This window comes from Stegostoma tigrinum, chromosome 32 (assembly GCF_030684315.1).
Source record: "Stegostoma tigrinum isolate sSteTig4 chromosome 32, sSteTig4.hap1, whole genome shotgun sequence".
NCBI classification, from domain to species: domain Eukaryota; kingdom Metazoa; phylum Chordata; class Chondrichthyes; order Orectolobiformes; family Stegostomatidae; genus Stegostoma; species Stegostoma tigrinum.
The window spans coordinates 3103237-3125082 of NC_081385.1; the positions used below are offsets into that span (position 1 = coordinate 3103237).

General features: G+C 40.7%; 1 protein-coding gene across 7 annotated transcripts in view; it reads right to left on the bottom strand.

Moving 5' to 3' along the window:
* nectin1b (nectin cell adhesion molecule 1b) overlaps positions 1 to 21502 on the bottom strand; it is a 517671-nt gene extending 496169 nt beyond the window's left edge. For 3 of the 7 annotated variants that reach the window (XM_059639108.1, XM_059639104.1, XM_059639103.1), the window contains exon 1: positions 21324 to 21502. In XM_059639108.1, coding sequence (XP_059495091.1) covers positions 21324 to 21390 — 67 coding nt within the window. In that variant the 5' untranslated portion in view covers positions 21391 to 21502. The remainder of the gene's footprint in view (positions 1 to 21323) is intronic. The other 4 variants (XM_059639109.1, XM_059639110.1, XM_059639107.1 and 1 more) reach the window with 2 other exon arrangements.
* Between the last annotated feature and the right edge of the window lie 344 nt (positions 21503 to 21846).

Sequence of the window (21846 nt, forward strand, 5' to 3'; positions counted from 1 at the left end):
TACTTCCCTTGAGGAGAAAAATGGAGAGGAGATCTGATAAAGGTCAGAGTAAAAAGAAAAAAAAAACTGTTGCTGATGGTGGACAAAACAGGAACAAGGAGGATACAGGTTGGAGATTAAGGACAAAAGAAAAAAAAAGGCAACATGCATGAAAAAGCTTTTCTTCTCTTTGAGTGATTGGGTCCTTGAATTCACAATGGGACAGAGAGAGACAGGTTCAACCAAATCATTTAAGTGGGAATTGAATTATTGTCTAAGAAGGGAAGAAAATGCAAGGCTGGGAGATGGTCCAGGTAAATTGTTCATTTGGAGAACCTGAGCAGACACAGGGGCTGAAAGATTTCAGCACAGATGGAGAGACTCTTTAATACTGCATTTATATAGCACCTTTAACCAGTAAAACATCCTAAGGTACTACACACAAGCAATTAAGCTCAACACAAACAGAAGCACAGAGGACCAAACCTTGCCCATCATTTTAAGAAGTTACTTAGGAGACAACGGAGATCTGTACCTAAATTCCATTTATACATTTTTGCTTCAGAACCCTTCGATAGCTTTACCCAACAAACATCCATCAACCTCAGTTCTGATTATTTAAATTGATGCAGCAGCCAAACAAGTTTTTTTTTCCCCAGATTTTCATTATGCTTTGAGAGAGACACAGAGAAACACATGAATGAATTCACCCTTTTGGTCACTATTTGTAATCATGCACTAACTCTAAGTAATGCATGTACATGGGCACCTTCATACCTTCTCATCTCATGCTATGTAGAAAATATCAATGCCCCTTTCTCTGATCCGTACAATGAACTCCACCTGGCACAGTTTTAACCACTCAATTAAACTATCAATTTTCTTTTGCAACTTCCTGTTGTCATCTGCATAAATGGCAGTGAAAATAAAAGAGTAGTCGAGAGAAAACCAACTGTACAAAATGCTTTTCAGGCAACACATCAGATGCTGTCTAGTGCTGGGCATAAAGGAGGTAATTGGGGCAGAAGAGGGTCCACAAACACTGATGCTTACAAACTTTATGTGCACAATGAGAAACCAGATTTTTCAACTTGAAAAGACATGAATTGAGACAGATTCAAAATGTTAAACTATGGAAAAAGTTAATGCAGCACATGATGTAATTCTATGCTGAGACAGTAAAACAATGTCAACTAGGATTAAACAAGCAATGTACAAATTTAAAGAAGGCTTTAAGAATGCCCCTCATGTAGTGAATGTCACTGACAACATGCCAATGGAGGAGTTATTTGGAGAGTTGGGCTTTTAAGAAACGAATTGGTGGCAAGAATTTCAGAAAAGGGGCCGAGGTGGCTAAAGGCAAACCACTAACGGCAGGATAAAAGGAAATAAATACACATATAAAAGGAGCAGTCGGAGCAGCAGAATTCTGTGGGACTATAGAACTAGAAAGAGTTTGAGAGATAGCATGAGCAACAGAACAGTAATAAAAACATTTAATTTGAAGCATTGAACTGTCACAAGCAAATCTATTTCTCCAATGAAAAAACACAATTAAACCCCAAAGGTAACCAATTAGTTGACAGAAATAGACACCTTTGGGACCCTTGCAGCACAGCAGTAGTGTCCCTACCCCTGGGCTAGGAGACCCAGGTTCAAAGCCCATCTACTCCAGATGCTTGTAATAACATATCTCAAAAGGTTGATTAGAAACCGTCTATCCAGAGGAACTCCCACAGAGATGTCCTGGGACAGAGATAATTGCCCTCTGATAAGTGTGCAGTGGCAGTGACCTTACCTCTAAGCAAGGAGGCCTGGGTTCAAGTCCTACCTCTTCCAGTGATGTGCAGTAACATCTCTGAACAGATTCATTAGAAAACATCTAGACCATTGCCATGAAGGTGCACATCTTCACATCAGCAAACATTCTACTTTCCAATGCATTTCTCTCCTGTAGCAGTACATTGTTCTGGTAACTCAACCAATGGGACTAGACATTCACTTAGCATTATACAAATGGTACGATTTGTCCAGAATTTTCATCCTTCAAATTATAAAGATGTAACGTCACGATTATAAAGAAAGAGCAGCATTTAAATAATTTCCCGGTCTCAGGGCATCCTAAAGTGCTTTCCAACCAATTCTATATCTTTGAAATTCAGATGGTCCCAAATAGGAAACAGAGCAGCCAGTTTCGACATGGAAATAGAAAGGAGGCAAATACCCAAACTGTTGTTTCGAAATGATATAACGGTTGATATTAAGCAAATTTACTCTTAGCAAAATCTCTTGCAACTGTTTGGATCAAAAGCAAAATTTCTCGTAAATTATATTTTAGAAAATATATGCCCTCTAATTAGAACATGAAAACATCAGAAAAGGAGGAATAGACCATTCAGTCCCTAATGCCTGCTTTTTCATTCAAGAAAATCTCGGTTGATCCTCACATTCCTCAATTTCCCCAGGCTTTCAAAAATCTATTGATCCCTGTGAATCTCCAGAATTCTCCACTGCAACATTAGCTGCCCAGTCAAGGTACTGTGTCAAGCCTTTTCAACATCCTTAAATTTTTCAGAGTATTTCTCATTCTTCTGAATGCAAGTTATCAGCTCAGTCTACTTGATCTCTGGAGTATTGTGTGCAGATCTGATCACCACATTACAGAAAGAATGCAACTTACAACAATGTTGCCAGGGCTGGAGAACTGTAGGTATGAAGAGCAATTAGCGAGCTTGGAGTTGTTTTCCTTAACAGAGGGATGCGGGTGACCTGTTTGAGATGTATAAAATTGTGAGGGGTGGAGATAGAGCAGACAGGAGGAATCCATTTCCCTTGCAGAAAGTTCAAAAACCAGGTATCTTAGATTCAAGTGGCAGAAGCACAGAGGAGATGCTAGGAAAATCTTTTATTTTAAACAAAAACACATAAAGGTGATGGGTGCGTGGAATTCACTGCCCAGAGTTTGAAGTAGAGTCAGAGATCCTAAATTCCTTTTAAAGGCACCTGGATCTGCACCTTACTTGCTGTAAGCTTCAGGGTTATGGGCCATGTACAGGAAGATGGGATTAGAAAAGACAGCTGGGTTAGCATAGGCAAGATGGGGTAAATGGCCCCTTTGCGCGCTGTACAATTTCTTAGTTCTATTTAGTCTGTCAAAACTGCTTGGCTACTTAATATGACCATGGTTGGCCATCCACTTGAATGCCTTTTCCCCCCATACAATCCTTTATCCCTATACACACTGTCATTAGTGTGCCTTAACATATTCAGTGACTGAGCTTCCAGTGTCTGCAGGGAATTCCAAGGAGACAACACTCCTCAGTAAAAACATTCTTCTCAGTTCGATTTCAAATGGCCTCCCTCTTATTTTGAAGTTGTGCTTCTTGGCTCTAAACTCCACAATCAGGAGAAACATCTTACTTGCATTCACTTTGTCTATTCCTTGATGTGTCTTATAGATTTATAACAGACTACAGTACTCCAGCTGTTCTCAAACTACACAACTGCAGCAGAACGTCCTCCTTTTAAACACTAAACACCTTATTAGCATCAGCCAGAATGTCTGCAGCTATTGCTTAACAAACATAGCAATCACACTTAAAAGGAAAATGCAAGACTTTCTTCACTTTTAATTTGCCCCCAAAGAACAATTCAACTGGGATTAGTTAACCCAAATAACCACTCATTTTTAGACGTTGTCACTTTATAGCACACCTCTATTTTAAAAGAATAACACATTTCATGCATATAGTACTATTAGTCTAATGCTATTCTGTCAGATGCACTGCAGAAATTCACCAAAAGATCCTTTGACATCATCTTCCAAACCTACAATCACTTCCATCTGGTAGGACGAGGGCACAGATACATTAGATCAACAACCGGTTGCAAGTTCCTCTCCAAGCCATTCACCATCCTGACCGGAAAATATAATCGCCATTCCTTCAGTGTCACTGAGTCAAAATCCTGGAATTCCCTCCATAACGGCACTGTGGGTCTACTTATAGCACGCGGAGTGCAGCGATTCAAGGCAGCTCACTCCCACCTTCAAGGGCAACGGGGGTTGGGGGCAATAAATGCTGGCCAGCCAGAGACTCCCACATTTTATAAATAAATAAAATAAAATCCTTATACAAGTACCAGTTGTAAAATATCATATTGTTTTGGGATTCTTCCTTCATACTTACAGTAAATGAAAGGGCTCATGTATTTATGGGAGATCTACACTTGAGTAAACAGTAATTGTTTTTAGTAATTGCACACTAGGGGTGCAGAGAGAGGACATTTTATATGGAACACCACAAACTCCAGCTTCAATTCCCTGTGATCTGGCATCACTATGACATAGCTGTCTTTGGACATGCTCATTAGCTACATCCAGAGCAAAAATACAATTTCCTTTACCCTAATCATTTGACCGGAGATTTAGTCTGCCTAAGTAAGCCTGGGTGGTGATTGTTAAGGTTCAAGAGGTAGCTGAGATTGCTTTACTGAGAAGAAAATGCAAGGCATTTACATTTTGAGGCAATGACAGCAATCACCAGGTTTATAATGGGCAGTCTCTTGAAAGACAAAGTCCCAGCAAAGAATTGTAAGTATTGGATCACAAACAGCAAACTGTCCATTTACTTCTAAAAAGTGACAGAGAATTGGATCAAATATAACTAATCAGCACTTCAACCTGGATGCAAGAATAATGGGTTTCACGTTGTCAGGGAGAGGAAGGAAAAGGAAGTCATTATTAAGATCAGGTTACACACTTCCATACAATTCAGAGACAACTGGTAGTTGTGTGGCTAGCAGAAAGCAGAAGTTGCTCAACTTTGTGACCAACACAGTAAATTCCAAGAGAAAGACAGAGACTCTAGTCAAAGATAGAATCCTGAGACAGCTGCAGAATGAGAGAAATTTGTTCAGTTTCAGGAACATTCATCAGAACAGACTCGCGGGTTTAAGGAACTCTATAAACTCAGGAAATCTCCAAAATATGGTCATACAAACTTACTACTCAAATGAGAATGGGTTACTGAAACCAAATAGAAGCTGACAGCAATTGTGGACTGCTTGCTATAAAGGACTGTGATTTCATGCAGAGAGAAGCGATTGGTGGCAAGCACAAAAGGGAAAATTTCTCACAGCAGTTTTTAAAAGTACGAAGTGGCCTACTAAACGAAAAGTTAAATCAATATTGAAGTAAAGATTTCAAGACATGAAACCTTGTAGCGTCGTTCTTACAGCTAGTAACTGGAACATAATCAGAGATAATGGGAACTGCAGATGCTGGAGATTCCAAGATAATAAAATGTGAGGCTGGATGAACACAGCAGGCCAAGCAGCATCTCAGGAGCACAAAAGCTGACGTTTCGGGCCTAGACCCTTCATCAGAGCTGATGAAGGGTCTAGGCCCGAAACGTCAGCTTTTGTGCTCCTGAGATGCTGCTTGGCCTGCTGTGTTCATCCAGCCTCACATTTTATTATCTATTAAACTGGAACATAATATCTTTTTAAAATAGAAAGACTTTTGACCTTAACAGAGATTGTAACAGCCCTAGGAAATTGGAATATATGTGACAATACATCGATCTAACTCATCCTTGTCACACATGCAAGATTGTAATACAATTTTAACAAAAAAATTGAAAAAAAAAACTTACCCAACTTGAGCCTTTCTTGTCTGTTAAATGTACCTGCTCTTGTGCTATATCTTGTGAAAATTTGTGAATGACACCAAATTGGTTGAATAATTTGTACAGAAGAATTGTGAATAAACAGGAAGACATTAATAAATTTAAGTGAAAAAGTATGCAATTGGCAAATGACCTTCAATATGGATAAGTGTGGGGCAAAACATCACAGTTACTGTAACATGGTCATGTACTGTTTAAAACATAACTAAATGTGGTAGAGGAAGTTTAGCCTGCAGACACACAGATCCACAAAAAAAAAGTATCTCCATTAATAAGCACTGCAGTTAATTTAAAGATAGATAATAATGTGGCAGTTATATCAAATAGACAATAGGTGCTGGAGTAGGCCATTTGGCCCTTTGAGCCAGCACCATCATTCATTATGATCATGGCTGATCATACACAATCAGTATCCTGTTCCTGCCTTATCCCCATAACCCTTGATTCCACTATCTTTAAGAGCTCTATCCGTCTCTTTCTTGAAAGTATCCAGAGACTTGGCTTCCACTGCCTTCTGGGGCAGAGCATTCCATATATCCACTACTCTCTGGGTGAAGAAGTTTTTCCTCAACTCTGTTCTAAATGGCCTACCCCTTATTTTAAAACTGAGTCCTCTGGTCCTGGACTCACCCATCAGTGGAAACATGCTTCCTACCTCCAGAGTGTCCAATCCCTTAATAATCTTATACGTCTCAACCAGATCCCCTCTCATCCTTCTAAATTCAAGTGTATACAAGCCCAGTCGCTCCAATTTTTCAACATATGATAGTCCTGCCATTTCAGGAATTGACCTTCTGAATCTACGCTGCACTCCCTCAATAGCAAGAATGTCCTTCCTCAAATTTGGAGACCAAAACTGCACACAATACTCCAGGTGCAGTCTCACCAGGGCCCTGTACAACTGCAGAAGGACCTCTTTGCTCCTATACTCAATTCCTCTTGTTATGAAGGCCAGCGTGCTATTAGCTTTCTTCACTGCCTGCTATACCTGCATGCTTGCTTTCATTGACTGATGTACAAGAACACCTAGATCTCGTTGTACTTCCCCTTTACCTAACTTGACTCCATTGAGATAGTAATCTGCCTTCCTGTTCTTGCTACCAAAGTGGATAACCACACATTTATCCACCTTAAACTGCATCTGCCATGCATCCGTTCACTCACCTAGCCTGTTTAAGTCACCCTGTATTCTCATAACATCCTCCTCACATTTCACCCTGCCACCCAGCTTTGTGTCATCAGCAAATTTGCTAATACTACTTTTAATGCCTTTGTCTATATCATTAATGTATATTGTAAACAGCTGCGGTCCCAGCACCGAACCTTGTGGTACCACACTGGTCACTGCCTGCCATTCCGAAAGGGACCCTTTAGCACTACTCTTTGCTTCCTGTCAGTCAGCCAATTATCAATCCAAGCCAGTATTTTGCCCCCAATCCCATGTGCCCTAATTTTGCTCACCAAACTCCTATGGGGGACGTTATCAAAGGCTTTCTGAAAGTCCAGGTACACTATATCCACTGATTCTCCCTTGTCCATCTTCATAGATACATCCTCATAAAAATTCCAGAAGATTAGTCAAGCACGATTTCCCCTTTGTAAATCCATGCTGACTCTGCCCTATCCTGTTACTGCTATCCAAATGAGCCATAAATGAATCTACACTCAATCTTTTGATCAGTACTTTGGAGGACCCAGGAACAGTTATGGTTTGAACATTCTAAAAATGTTTATGTTCAAGGAAGAATTATCAGACTGATAACAACTCAATGACTATGATCATTAAAAAGAGAGTGCACATTCTGAAAGCGAGCTTTAAGGTTACGAAAGGATTTGGTTCAGTGGATCCAGAGACAATGTTTTCCACTTGCATTCGAGATCAGAATCTGTGGGTCAATGGCTATATGATAATTAACAAATCCAAGAGCAAATTCAAGAGAAACATCTTCATCCAGAGAGTGGTGAGTACTCACTACCGAAAAAGGACAGTTGCTGGAAATAGCATTGAAGTGGAAGCTGAATAAAAGACGTGGATACATTCATGGCATTAAAATGAAATTAAGAAGAGGCTGTGCCTTGCATAAAAACATTTCATGGCTCTGTTGAGCCCAATGGCCTGCTACCACGCTGTAAATGTTTTGTAATAGACATTGAATTTAGAAAATTTAAGGCAGGCTGTTTATAAAAATATCTAACTCTATGCTCATAACACATCGAATCATAGAATCCTTACAGTATGGAAGCAGGCTGTTTGCACTACTGAGACCACACTGACCCTCTGATGAGTATCCCACCCAGACCCACCCTCTTACCCTAACCCATGGATAGTCTACCTCATCTGCACATTGCTGGATACTGTGGGGAAACTTAGCATAGCCAATCCACTTAACCTGTACATCTTTGGGTTGTAGGAGGAAACCCATGCAGACACAGGAAGAATGTACAATTTCCAGGTGGACAGAGACAGTCTCCGAAGGGTGGAGTCAAGCCTGGATCCCTGGTACTGTGTGAGGCAGCAGTGTTAACCACTGAGCCACCGTGCTACCACCTTTCTTTATCAAATGTAAAATAATCAACTTGTATAATGTACTATAACTTTTCCATTACACTCTTTTGTACTCCCATTTTATTATGGAAACTTTCCATGTCACAGTAATTTCAACTGTGTGTTAGTGGTGCCAATTTCCATTTCAGTTTTGTCTCTTCAAGCTCTTAAGCTTTAATCAGGTCTATATGACATCCAAATTGAACTCCATTTTGCTGTTTCACTGTTAAACAATTATATATTGAAAATAACAAGATTATACGACTTGAAGCCTGAATCAAATTCAATTTTCATTATGCTTTGTCCCACATCTCAATTCTGTAATTATGACCAATACTGCGTATTAAGCATTACTATGAACAGCTAGTCTTGTAACTTAATGTGGAGTAGATTGCAACTTGTAACTCGCTGCCACTTCTTTCATAAATATGGTTTAGGTTTCAGCATGCAAGTGAAAGTCAACAGTAACTATGATCACAGAGTCATAGTTATACTTGTTGTGGAGAAAGCAACAATGCCTAGGTCACAGTCAAACTGCTAAGCGATCAGATTCTTTTTCTACTGCAATATAAGTTGACATAAAACAGAGATTGCTGGACAAACTGAGAAGGTCTGGCAGCATCTAATGGAGAAAGAAATAGAGATACCATTTCAACTTGAAACATTAACTCTGTTTTCACTTCACAGGCGCTGCCAGACCTGCCGAGTTTCTCCAGCAATTTGTTTTTATTTCAAATCTTCAGCGTCCACGGTTTTTGCTTATTTATTTTAAGCTGACAAGTCTGTTTGAAATCTGGTAATTTTGCATTTGTCCTGATGAACACAAGACAGAAGTGCCACAGCATGTCTCTTCTTCCCAGCAACACTCAACTTCAGCACTGTCAAACAATTGCTTAAAAAAACACCACTGGGTTTTAGATCTTGTGATTACTAATTTGTTCAAAAAGTGAAATAAAATATCAGACTAATGTGATCTCCTGCCTTTATTCAGAGGGGGTACATGGCAGCTATTTACTACTCTATAAAAGTTAGCAGTTCAATAATTAACTACCTTGCATCAAATTCTCAGGGTCAAGAGGGCTAACTTTAATGAGTAACAACAGTTTCATGCATTAATCACTGTAAATGTTAGATGCAAGTAGCACGAGACAATTTCTATTGTCTCATTAGGACTTTTTAATACTACCTCGGGGATCCAATATGTTAAATACTGCTGTTATTACACACCAGCTTCTATAGTAACGAGAAGTCAGATAACTGCACCAGTGAAAAGTGTTGTTTTATAAATAAAAGATTCAGTTTTCATAATTCAGTTGTCATTCCTGCTCTAAAGCAACTGCCAAAGTGGTGAGCATTAATACAATCATGTCACCATAGGTCCTGTTGTTACCCTGATGGAAAACGTCCATCATGTAGCTGCTGAGGAACATCAGTCTTGGAATAAGAATTGCTGGAGAGCATTACCTGAAAAATGGGTATAAACATAGACGTTCAAGCTAGTTGCAAAAGGTAGTGCTTACTTTAACTGGGCCACCAAAAGGCAAGCAGCTACGGCTGAAGCTCTATACCTTCAGTTAGTGGAACTATTATTCAGTAGGATGTGGCACAGGTCCAAGAACAGAGGTAATTTGGTCACATTTTATGTTGACTTGGATTACTTGTGACTTGTTCCTGTTGCCAAACAAGAGGGAATTCAATCCTTCCACCACCGTACGAGTTCAGTGATAAAGTCCCTTGGTTCCAAGCTAAGTAAAGTACCAACTCTTTAACTAAAAAGGAATTTGGTGACGGAGACTAACTTCCGCATTTCCAGATAATCCAGCAAGTCAACAGTCTCCTGGTTATGGCCATTCAGCTGAGAGCAAAGTGCTCAACAAGATCATGTACTGATAATACGCTAAGTTTCAGCCGGTTAAATTTTAGGAGTACCTCCGGGTACACTTGCTCTACCAGCCTTAGCTGACGTTGTCTGAACCAGGGTAAATGGGCCATGCAGCCCTCTGGAGAGAAAAATGTCCTCCAGAGCAGACATGTAGAGGTTTTGCTGATGAGCAATTATTCGTTCAGAGAGTCAAGGAGCTGATGGGTTTCCAAGTACGTCAGACACCCAGCTGGCCAAAGTAAAGGAATTGCTGATGAAATGCATACAGGCAACCAGGCACAGAACAGTTGCCTTCACATTCAATATTGGTGTTACCATCACTGGATATAACTCATGAAATGTATACACTTGTTTTTGCTCATGAAACACAATAAATCCATAAAAACGTCACAGTGCAAACATCTATAGCTAGAAACAATGACCACAAACATCATATCAACACCACAACCACTTTAAGTATTTCATCTCAAAATTCCAAAAAAAAAATTCAATCTTATAAAAGAGGGAGGTATTCAGTTTGAGAGATTTGGAATGACCAATTCGACAAAATGTCCAAACATGCACTGGGATCGGATGAGATTCATTCAAGGATAGCATGGGAAGTGAGTGTGGAAATTGTGGAGGCATTGTCCAAAAATATTTAGTCTTCATTAGACTCAAGTATGCTGCTGGAAGACTGGAGAACTGCAAATGTTACATCCTGGTTCAAAAAAAAACGATGTGAATACAACGATCAGCAACATGAGGTGATTCACTTTGGTAACGGACAAACAATATAAAGTAAGGGCTACAACTCTAAAGGGGTGAGCAGGTCAGAAGTTCAGGGTATAGATGCAAAGGCCAGTTTGATAAACCAAAAACAAAGGACAATTTATATTAGCTTTATTATATAGAATTTAAACATAAAACAAGGAGGTCATATTGAAATTGTAGAAGACACTAGACTGGCCTCAGCTGGAGTACAGCATCTAGTTCTGTAAGAGGATGCAAAATTTTTGAGAGTGCATAAAGGATTTTGGGGAATGGTGTCAGAGGTGAGGAGCTTCAGTTATGAAGCGTGATTGAAGATACTAGGACTATTTTCCTTAAAGGGGGTCGAGAGGTGATTTAACAGAAGCATTTGTCTTTCATGCAGGGAGCAGTTAATGACTGGGAGGTACTGCCTGAAAGTGTGGTGGAGGCAAGTTCATTCAATGCATTTAAAAAGTGAAGTTAATCCTGTTATTTGAAAATGAATAAGGTGCAGAGTTATGATCATTTGTTACAGAAATAATGGACCAACCACCAGTCTCCTTCTGTGCTGAGCCAGTTCAGTGCAAACCAAAGGGAACAGGCCTGTAATTCAGTCTAAGCAGATCAGAGTCTCACAGAATAGCCCTACAGATTGAATGACTACAAAAGCAAACCCATTAATGAATATTACAATCTGATTTCCCACTTCCCATTATAAATTACATTCAGAAATCAGCTATCTACCCCAAACTATGCACTTGCAGCATAATGAGATTTTCAATCTACCAGTTGCAACAATTTACTTTTAAAAAGGGTCACTGTTCTTTTATAAAATTTGTTCTTCGGAGGTGCATTGTAGCAAGGTCAGTATTTACTGCCTGTTTCTAAATCCTCTGGTGCAGACTGTGAGCCACCTTTTTAAAGTTCTGCAGTCCACATGGTGTAGATATACACAAGGTGGAGCTACGGAGGGAATCTAGGGAGGGCCATGTCAGTTACCATTATTGTGTTTCAACTGTTAAGCATGCAACCAATAAATAGGACACCAACCACACCCTGACACTTAACAGATGACAACCCAATAACATACGTAACAGTGGTTACATCTGCTAAGATGGACACGTGATTTGTATGACAAATGTATAACAATAATGGGACAAAGAGGCCCGACAGTCCCAAACCTGCTCCATCATTCAATAAGATACAGCTGAAGTTGGATGTTACCTCAACTTTCCTAAACATTCCCACATCTTTGGTTCCTTTGAGTCCAAACAGGTTTTGATCTCATCATTAATTACAATTAATAACAGAAGGGACAGCCCTGTGGACTACAGAATTCCAAATCTTCACAAGCCAACTCGTGAAGACAATTCTCATCATATTCTTCACTGGCTGATCACTTATTATTCTGACTTCTAAACGCTACTGTCAGAGGAAGCAACTTCTTGTCAACCTCTCTAAAATCACAGTAGTATCACCCTGTCTGTAACTTGGCTAGTCATGGGGTGGCATGGTGGCTCAGTGGTTAGCAGTACTACCTCACAGAATGAGGTTTATGGATTCAATTCCAGCCACAGGCGACTGTCTGTCTGGTGTTTACACATTCTCCCCGTGCCTGTGTGGGTCCCCTCCAAGTGCTCCAGTCTCTTCCCACAGTCCAAAGGTATGCAGGGTTACGGACACTGGGCAGGATGCTCTCCAGACTGTTGTAGTCTTGGTAGACTGAATAGCCTGCTTCCACACTGTGGGGATTCTATGTTGGTCATGCCTCACTTTCATCTGCCCCTTCTACATTTATGTCAATCAACATTCAGGCAACTATTATGACATTCTATTTTACATTTCCATAACAGCACGAGCAGCCCCAGTACCTCACATGGATCTCCATGCACCTAAGACCAGAATACATATTAAAAACTTGCTCACACTTGGGCACCTAATGTTGGCCTATAATCTCTTATTGCCTGTTGCACATTAATACATCTACCCCTTCACCAGAAGGACTTGCAGCCAAACGCAGCTCTGCATTGTGCAGGAGGAGACAATTTTGTTTTTTAGTTTCAAACTGCAGTCCACCAGGGAGATGAAAGCTTTCCTTACGCCTCAATGGAGTTTAGGCGTTTACTGTCCTGGATACTTGTTTACATGCCAATTTTTCATAATAAGCTGCACTAATTGGAATTGTGTACTGTCTCATGCTAGGGACTTCACTATTTTTTTAACATTGCAGTGACCATTTCCCAAAGGACAGCAAACAGCAGGGCTGGTAGAATGCTACACTCCAAAATATAAACAATTTTGAAGTTTTTTTTTCTCTCCAAAGTGCTTTCACTTTGGAGCAATCCTGTATTGCACTGGAAAACTGGTTAAATCTATAATTCAGATTTCTCAGTGCACTCAAACAGTGAAGTGCAATTGTACCTGGTCCTCTGATTCTGAAACTAGCATCCCCATACTGATGTAATGAGAAATGCACCCAGATATTGGCAACACAATATTGGATTTAAACAGCTATGGTGGAAAGAGAGACTACTTAATATGCATAAAAGACCAAAAAGAGCTACAAAATAGGAGGGAAAAACAATCTCAGGTCTCTTCACAGTGAGTAGAGAGTTTAAGTGTATCTACTGCTGTCACCGATGGAAACAATACAATCAATTTATACACAGCAAGGTTCCACAAATGATGTAAATGAGTCGGTTATATTTTTCTGGGATTTTTGTTGAAGGAAAGAATATGAGAGCGGGAGTGCTTCCAAGCTGCACCATAGTTATCATTTGAGAATCAGTGGTCTGCCACTGAAGATCGAGATCGAGGAACATTCTCCTCTCAGAGGACTGGAGTCTTTGTAACTCTCTTCCTACAAAAGTGGGAAAGGCAGAGTCACTGTAAGGCAGAAGATGATCAATAAAAAGGGATTCAATGCTTACTTGGACAAAGCAGGATCATAGATTTGATTGGATCAGCCATGATCTTGTGGAATGGCAGATCAAGCAAGTGGGGTTGAATGGTCTACTCCTGTCATTTGCTCATATGCACCGAACATTTACATTGGTGATACGTCCAGTTTGGATTCTGTGTTGAACATCCCACTGTCTGTTCATCACCTGCTGAAAGAGATTCTACACTGACAGACGTTGTCCACTTCCTCAACACATGACTATTTTCTTTCTGCTATTTACAACTGTCTGTGTATTTTTCCCCCCACACAGGGGTGTTCATTCGAAAGATTTCATCATATTTACAACACTGAGGGCTCAAATGCAGACAAACTCTATGATCTGTACTTGCTTATTAACATGAAAAACAGCAATGAGGGGAGGAGAAAGTTTTGATTCAAGTAATCTTAGTGCCTCGAGAATACAGGGGAGTGAAGCTCCAACAGGCTTTTATATAGATGACGACATAAACAACTGCATGCCAGGTGAGGACAAGAGCACATACAATTGTGATAAGACTCATGATCAAACTGAGTCATAAAAAAAATGGTCAATTCAAATATCAACTCAACCATGACAAGCACCAGGAATAACCAAGGATGGTTAAGATGCAGGAGTGTCAAGCTAGAAGAGTGGGAAACAGTGACAGAACAAGGCTTTATCCCAGTTATCACAACCAGAATGCCAAAAAATAGTGTTCAGATTTTTTAGAAGGGAAACAACACAACTGGCTAAGGCCTGTGTTGCAGGATAACATCAAAGGTGGAATGATAAGAGATGTGATAAGCCAGGAAGAAGTAAAATAAATGGTTTAAGTCTAAATATTGCAGGAGCCTTGTACGGAGAGAGAGAGCTGACATATGATGCATCTTAATTTCAAAGTTAAGAGGGAGAAGAATGTCTGAGAAAGTGGGAGCCATAATCCATAGCTTATTGCATTACAGAGAGGTTGTACTGAAGGAACGAACAACGTCATGAGGAAAAGAAGGAAACTTCCAAAAGAAATTGTGGTGGCAAAGATGACGATCATTAGACGCACAAATGAAGCTGGGCTCCACATGCCCAAGTTCCCGAATTATCTAGGACATTAAAAGGAAATCTAAAGCAATTTACCCTTGTTAAGTCAAAGGAACAGAGGATTCTGAGTTACGTTTGTAAACAGCTTAAATACTTTGGCTGTTCAACACTTGAGTATGCCACAGACTGCATCCTGAGCACTTATTAAAGCAAAACTAAAAACAAAATAACCAAATTACAAGCCATTTGTGTGTTCTTTAAACACAAATACAAGGAATGATTTAATCTGCTTGCCCTACTTCAAAGATGCTGAAAAAAATACTGATGCTCATTGGAATTAACAGGATGCAGATCTGAAATGTTGCAGACATTCTAGCCAGAGGCTGTAAAACTGTCAGTCTGACTGCAACCCAACAATGTGATATTAAAAAAAAAAGAGCAGCTTATTTTATTCCCATGGTACCACTATTTAAAAGTGAGCATGGCACACTGAATTGTGCCAAAACAAAATACTCAGCAAGTCAGGAAGCATCTGTGGAGAGAGGAAAACAGAGATAATGACTTCAGGTCAATGATTTAATCCATGCTGAGTATTTCCAACATTTTCAGCTTTTATAGTCAACAATACACATAGATATCAGACTGATTCACATTAAATTTGCATCATCTTATATTGATGAATTATATGGATAGTTCTTTACCCCTGTGCAAATTAAATATGTAACAAACTTCCCTTTCCAAGCTGGCATAAGTGAACTCAGAAGTTGGTAATCATTTACAATTAGGTTAACTTGCCCAGTTAGACTATTACTTGAGTAATCTCTGCAGTTAATTACTTCATAATCACAGTAGGTCAAATGGTTTCCTTCTGTTCTGTGATTTCTATGATTCTAGTTTAAACTTATTGTATCAGAGCTGTATCATCCAATCCACAGATGTCCAAGAGCAACATTGCTAGATAGCAGTCTTAAAGAAAGCATATGTAATTGCCTAAAGATGGGTAACAAGTCAACAAAATTTTAAAATGAAAATGAACAAGGCAGCATAAATTAGAGGATAAGGGGTGAAAGCCAAGTGGAAAACATAAAATAGTAAAAGTCTCCATAGATATTTAAGATGGATACAATAAGTTAAACAAATTGATGTTTGGTTCTACAGAAAATGAGTCTGGAAAATTCATGAAAATTAAGGAGGTAGTAGATGAATTAAACAGATATTTTGCACTGGTAGTAAAGCAAAATACTAAGAATACTAGAACTTTGAAATAAAGAAGAGAGCTGAGAAACTCTGCAGGTCTGACAGCATCTGTGAATACAAGAAACAGAGCCAATGTTTCAAGTCAGACATGACTTCCTCAGAACAGGAGAACAATCATATTGAACTCAAACATTAACTTTGTTTCTCCCTCTACAGATGCTGACAGATCTGCCGAATTCCCCCAGTTCTTTGTTTTCATTTTGCATTGGTCTTAATTACAGAGGATTCTAGTAATATCTCAGAAATATCTATAAATCAGGAAGTCAAAGGGTGAGAGGAACTCAGGGATATCATAATCATCAGGAAATGGGTGCTGGCAAATTGTTACACATACTGCCTGATAAATCTCCGGGTTCATCTTCAGGTCCTAAACTATCTCACTAAGCAATTCTTTCATGTGCCGGTTTTAATTTTCCAAAATTTCCTAGATTTGGAGGAGGCTCCATTAGGTTGGAAAAATAGTGAATGTAACTTCTTTATTCAAGGGCAGAAGACAGAAAGCAGAAACTGCAGGGCAATTAGCTTAACATCTGTCGTAGGAATGATTTTAGAAGTTCAATTTAATCATGAAAAGTAAACATGGCTTTGTGCTAAGGAAACAATTTAACCAACTTATAGGAGTTTTTGGAAGAATGAACATGTGCCGCAGATAAAGGGGAAACCGATGTATTTACTGTACATGGATTTCTTAAAGGCACTTGATAAGATGGCACATCATGGCTACTGTGGAAATTAAACTTAGGATGCAAGGGGAAACATATTGAGACGGATAGAAGATTGTTTAACGACAAGAAGCAGACTGTAAGCATAAAGGAGCCTTCTTCTGATGGGAAAACCACAATGAGGGTTTTACCACATGGATCAGTGCTGGGACCTCAATTTTTTACAATTTGCATAGATGAAAGAACTGGTTGCTATATTTGACGGTGCAAAGCTTGGTAGAAAAGCGGCACGGTGTCTCAGCGGTTAGCACTGCTGCCTCACAGTGCCAGGGACCCAGTTCGATTCCTTCCTCGGTTGACTGTCTGTGTGGACTTTACACATTCTCCTTGCGTCTGCGTGGGTTTCCTCCGAGTGCTCCGGTTTCCTCCCAAAGATGTGCAGGCTAGGTGGACTGGCTGTGCTAAATTGCCCAAAGTGTTCAGGGATGTGTAGATTAGGTGGGTTATAGGGGTATGGGTCTGGGTGGGATGTTTCAAGGGTCAGTTGGGCTTGTTGAGCCAAAAGGGCCTGTTTCTGCATTGTAGGGATTCTATGAAAACTAAGCTGTGAAGAGAACAATAGGAGGCTACCAAGAGGTTAAGTGAGTGGACAAAGATTTGACAAATGGATTATAATGTGGGAAAATGCAAAAAATTGTCCATTTTGACAGACAATATAGTTTAATCTTTTTTCTAAAAAGTGAGAAGTTGCTGACTCTGAGACGCAGGGGGATCTGGGTGTCATAATGTTTGAATTGCAGAAGGTTAGCTTGTAGGTAAGCAGTAATAGGAGAGCTATTGCAAGAGGAATTGAATACAAAAATAGGAAGATTGTGCCTCAGTTATACAGGGCACCAGGTGAGACTGCATCTGGAGTATTGTACACAGTGCTGGTTTCTTTATTTAAGGAACGATAGAAAATACATTAGAAGTATTTCAGCGAAGGTTTACTGGGCTAATTGCTAGAATCAGTGGGTTGCTTAATAAAGAAAGATTGGGCAGGATTGCTTGGATCCACTTGATTTTAGAAGATTAAGAGGCATCCGGATTGAAACATATAAGAAGATCCTGAGGGATTTTGACATGGCAGATCTGGAAAATGTTTCATCCTGTGGAAAAATCTACAAGTAGGGGTCAGTGTTTCAAAATAATGGTTTGTCCATTTAAAACTGAGATGAGGTGGAAGTTTTCACACGGGGTTAAATGTCTTTGGAATTCTCCTTCGTAAAAAGGCAATGCAAGTGAAGCGGAGTCTTGAATATTTTTAAGATAGAGGCAGACAAATTCTTGACAAGGGTTGATAGGTAATGGGGTGGTAAACAGGGATATAGAATGATCAGGTTAACCAACTGTTCTATTGAATGGTGGAAACAGCTCACACAGCTGTCTGCCTGTTCCTAACCCAAATGTAAAGCACCTCATATCAAACAGAGAATTTTGTAACAGCCCACACCTTACTCGCATTTACAGTAATACTGAGCAGATAATCTGATGTGGTCTTGTCTTGTAGGCCTCATGTTCTGTGCCATGTTCCTCATCCTTGAACAAATTAATCTATTTCCCCAATTTCCTAGTGAAATTAAATTGTTTAGCTAACTAAAGAAACACTCACTCAAATGAATCATTACTTGTGCCAAAGACATCAGAATGAAACTATTTAATTTTTCATCATACCAGATGATAAGGGATTGAAAATTTTCTCAACTGGGACTTGAAGCATCAACAAATCGGCTTATGGAACAACACCTCATCTCACACATCTGACAATATCCTTAGTGCCATCCGAGACACGCTGAGATTAGGAGGACAGGGATGGGGGAGGGAGGTTATGGTGGTCAGAAGACAGGATTTGCTTTTGAGCCGACTGACAGAACGGTACTTTTCAAAATCACTTTGCCACTGACTCAAGGTAGTTAATCTCCTCCGCTTTTACACTGCCTCACCTCCTCCAGAATGCTTACGTGCTTCTATCAATCCAAGTGTTAAGGAGGCAGCGATAGTGTGTTTCATTGCAGGACACACTGTAAACACAAATACCACGTTGGCTGTAAAAATGATGTTACTGTTGACACCATCAATTTATGGCAACTGTAACTTCAGATAAAAACCCTTCACGTTACTATGGAATGCAACTCCCTAATTTACATTAACTATATAAATGTGACTCCCAGTTGCAGTCTGAAATTATTGAGATTCAATGGGAAACACATTATTCGCCGAAACCAGGAGCTGGCCTACAAAAGGCGGCAATGTTAAGTGTCAAGAGGATTGGAGAAGATATAAATCAGTGACGCCTGCAACAAACGACCCGACAAGCCTGGTTTTCTTTGAAAATCTCTCAAAGCAAACAGACAAATATTCTTCATTGTTGGGCAGCATAATCATCAGTGAGACTACAGAGCGGTGCTCTAACATGTATGAGCAACCATCAAACATCTATCCAAGCCTTTATACAAATTAAACTTGTTCTTTTTCACTTTGGCCGCTAATTAATGAATTGCGTCAATGTAATGTCAATACTCCAAAAACATGCAAGAGGAAAGATTTCAGACAATCCTCTCTGCAGGAACAATATCAACAAAATCACAGCATCTCTCCCAGTCAGTATGCCATACTGCAATGCAAAGCCTTTAAAAACAGGGCATAGTAAATCTCTGCTCTCAACTGACCTCAATGGATCTGGGAAAAGTGAAATTCTATTCCCATTCCCCCAGGCAATTACCATTGTATTCTCAAAACTTCAACGAATATGAACTGCGTACTGAAGCAGAATATTTATACTTGAATTCCAAACTGGCTGGCCAGCAACTTCATGAATATAGGAAAGTTTAGCAGTGCTAACAATCAATTGCGACAGAAAAGGATTGAGACTGTATGTAATCAGCAATCAACTGTCACACCAAGCCACCGGCCTTGTGCATTTTCCAAATCTTAATAGATGTGTCAGTTGGCTGTTCCGACACCAGTTACACTGAATCATGTTAAAAGTGCACATCACTACAGTCATGTTGAAACACATAGCAATAATAAGGCTGCAGTCCAACTCCAGTTTCACCTCAAAGCCTGAGGCTGTATGAACACCAAGAAACAGATGAACTTTCTAAAGTCACAAAGAATCCACAATGCTTATGACTTTAGTTTGTGATTTTAATGACAAGCAAGAGAGAGATTGATAATCTAGTTCAATACTTGAAAAATTAATTTTAAAATGCAATTCTTATCAGCCTCTGCACCATTCACAGCATAAATCAAATCTACACAATCCATTAAGTTATGCTCATGCAGATCCAGAGACAATTTTAAAAATACAGCCACCAGTTAATAATCTTAGCCTGAAAGATTCTAATCCCAGACACTGTGGTGTTCTTCAAACAACATTTTCTGCAATGTAATTTTACTCTCAACATGTAAATACAGGTTATTTTTCTTGCTCATTTTTGAATAACAAAAAAACCTTGAACGAGGTTGTAGTTTATAAACGTCACAGGGCTCAATTTGCAACTATTTTCATTAGTGCAGAACAGAAAACCTTGGATACTGAGGAAGGGCATAGGGAAATAGGCACGTCCCCCAATGTGTCAGAACCATTGATGAAAACTATACGATCAGAAATTAGGATGATAAAACATCTTACTTTAGCAAGTGATATGAATGAAAGATAACAATATCTAAAGTCCTAAGATTTTAGATAATGAACTACTTGGACTGAGGAGAGATCTGTCATCGATTCTATCCGAAAATAGGATGGATGACAAAAAAAATGAAACCATTTGAAAAAGAGAAACCTTAGAAGTGAAACCGGAGATTAAAGAGAGACGCGGGCTGACAGGGGATGCATGAACTGACTTTTAAAACTGTCTTCATTCAGGTGAAGGTCAATTTCAGGAGATGGGATCTGAGTTTAATGGAAACCTCAAAAGGTGAGTGAAGCTGGAGGTGGGGGGGGGGGGGGGGGCGGCAGTCTTGACCAGGCTCTCGGTCTGATTTCACAGCGGGCAGACATTTCCGTGTTGGACTGTAATTCAAATCGCGGAGGAAGCGAGCGGGCTCTGAAGCAGAGAGTTCGAAGACGGATCAAAGTGCTCGGTTGCAGAGAGCCAGTCCCCCAGCTCACAATCATTCTCTCGCCTGTCTCTCTGACAAACAGAATCGTTCCAGTTTCCCTAAAATGGGAATCTTTCTTTTCGAAAAGGAAACATACCCGATGTTAGATTGAGTGGAAATTAATGTAACCCTGAAACATAGAGAATTAAATAATTGTTTTAGCTCTGGGCTAACTGATAGGAACGGTACAGAGAGAGTTTAGCCGCACATCTTGTGTGTCCTAACCCAATGTAATATTTTTTGCAGGGAGAGTTACAGTGGCCAAGCCGAGCACACTGGGCTGCAACCAGACCGAGAGCGAACTCCCAGCCGCGGCTCCGAAACCCCCCCAACCTCCCGGGTCCACATTTCAAACCCTAAGCGCCCCCCCCCCTCCCACTGCCCAGGCCACCTACCTTCGTCAGGCTCCGGAATGCCTTGGTTTTCTCGCCTTCCCTCCCCCCCCCAACCAACCCTTACTGACCGCCCCCCCCCCCGTACCTGACAGCAGCGCCGACACCAGCAGCAGAAGCTGAGCCGTCCTCCCGTCTCCCGGTGCCGGCTCCATCCCCGGGGGCTGGCGGTCCCTGAGCGAAACTTTCCCAAGGCAGCACCGACCGCCCGCCGCACAACCTGCCTCCCCACTTCCTGAGGGCAAGAGTGGGGGGGGGGGGGGAAGAGGAGAGTGGGGAGCAGGGGTGAGGGGGTGGTGGTGGGAGGGGGTGCACAGTGTTTTTGGGGGGGAGGGGGTTGGGGAGGATCAAACTCCGAGGGGCCAGTTGTTGCCCTCCTGCCCGCCGCCGATGTTGCACACAGTGCCCGGGGGTTGGGGTTGGGGCTGGGGTTGGGGGGGGGGGGGTGTGCACCGGGGATCCGCTGCGCTTACTCCCGACAGCTGCCTGTGCTCCGCTCGGCGCCGCGAACTGCAGCCAAGTGCCGCCGTCAATGGGGAGGGAGCCGGGAGCCGGGCGGGGGGAGGGAGGGCTCTCCACACCGAGTGATGTCAGGGATAAGGCGGGAACAC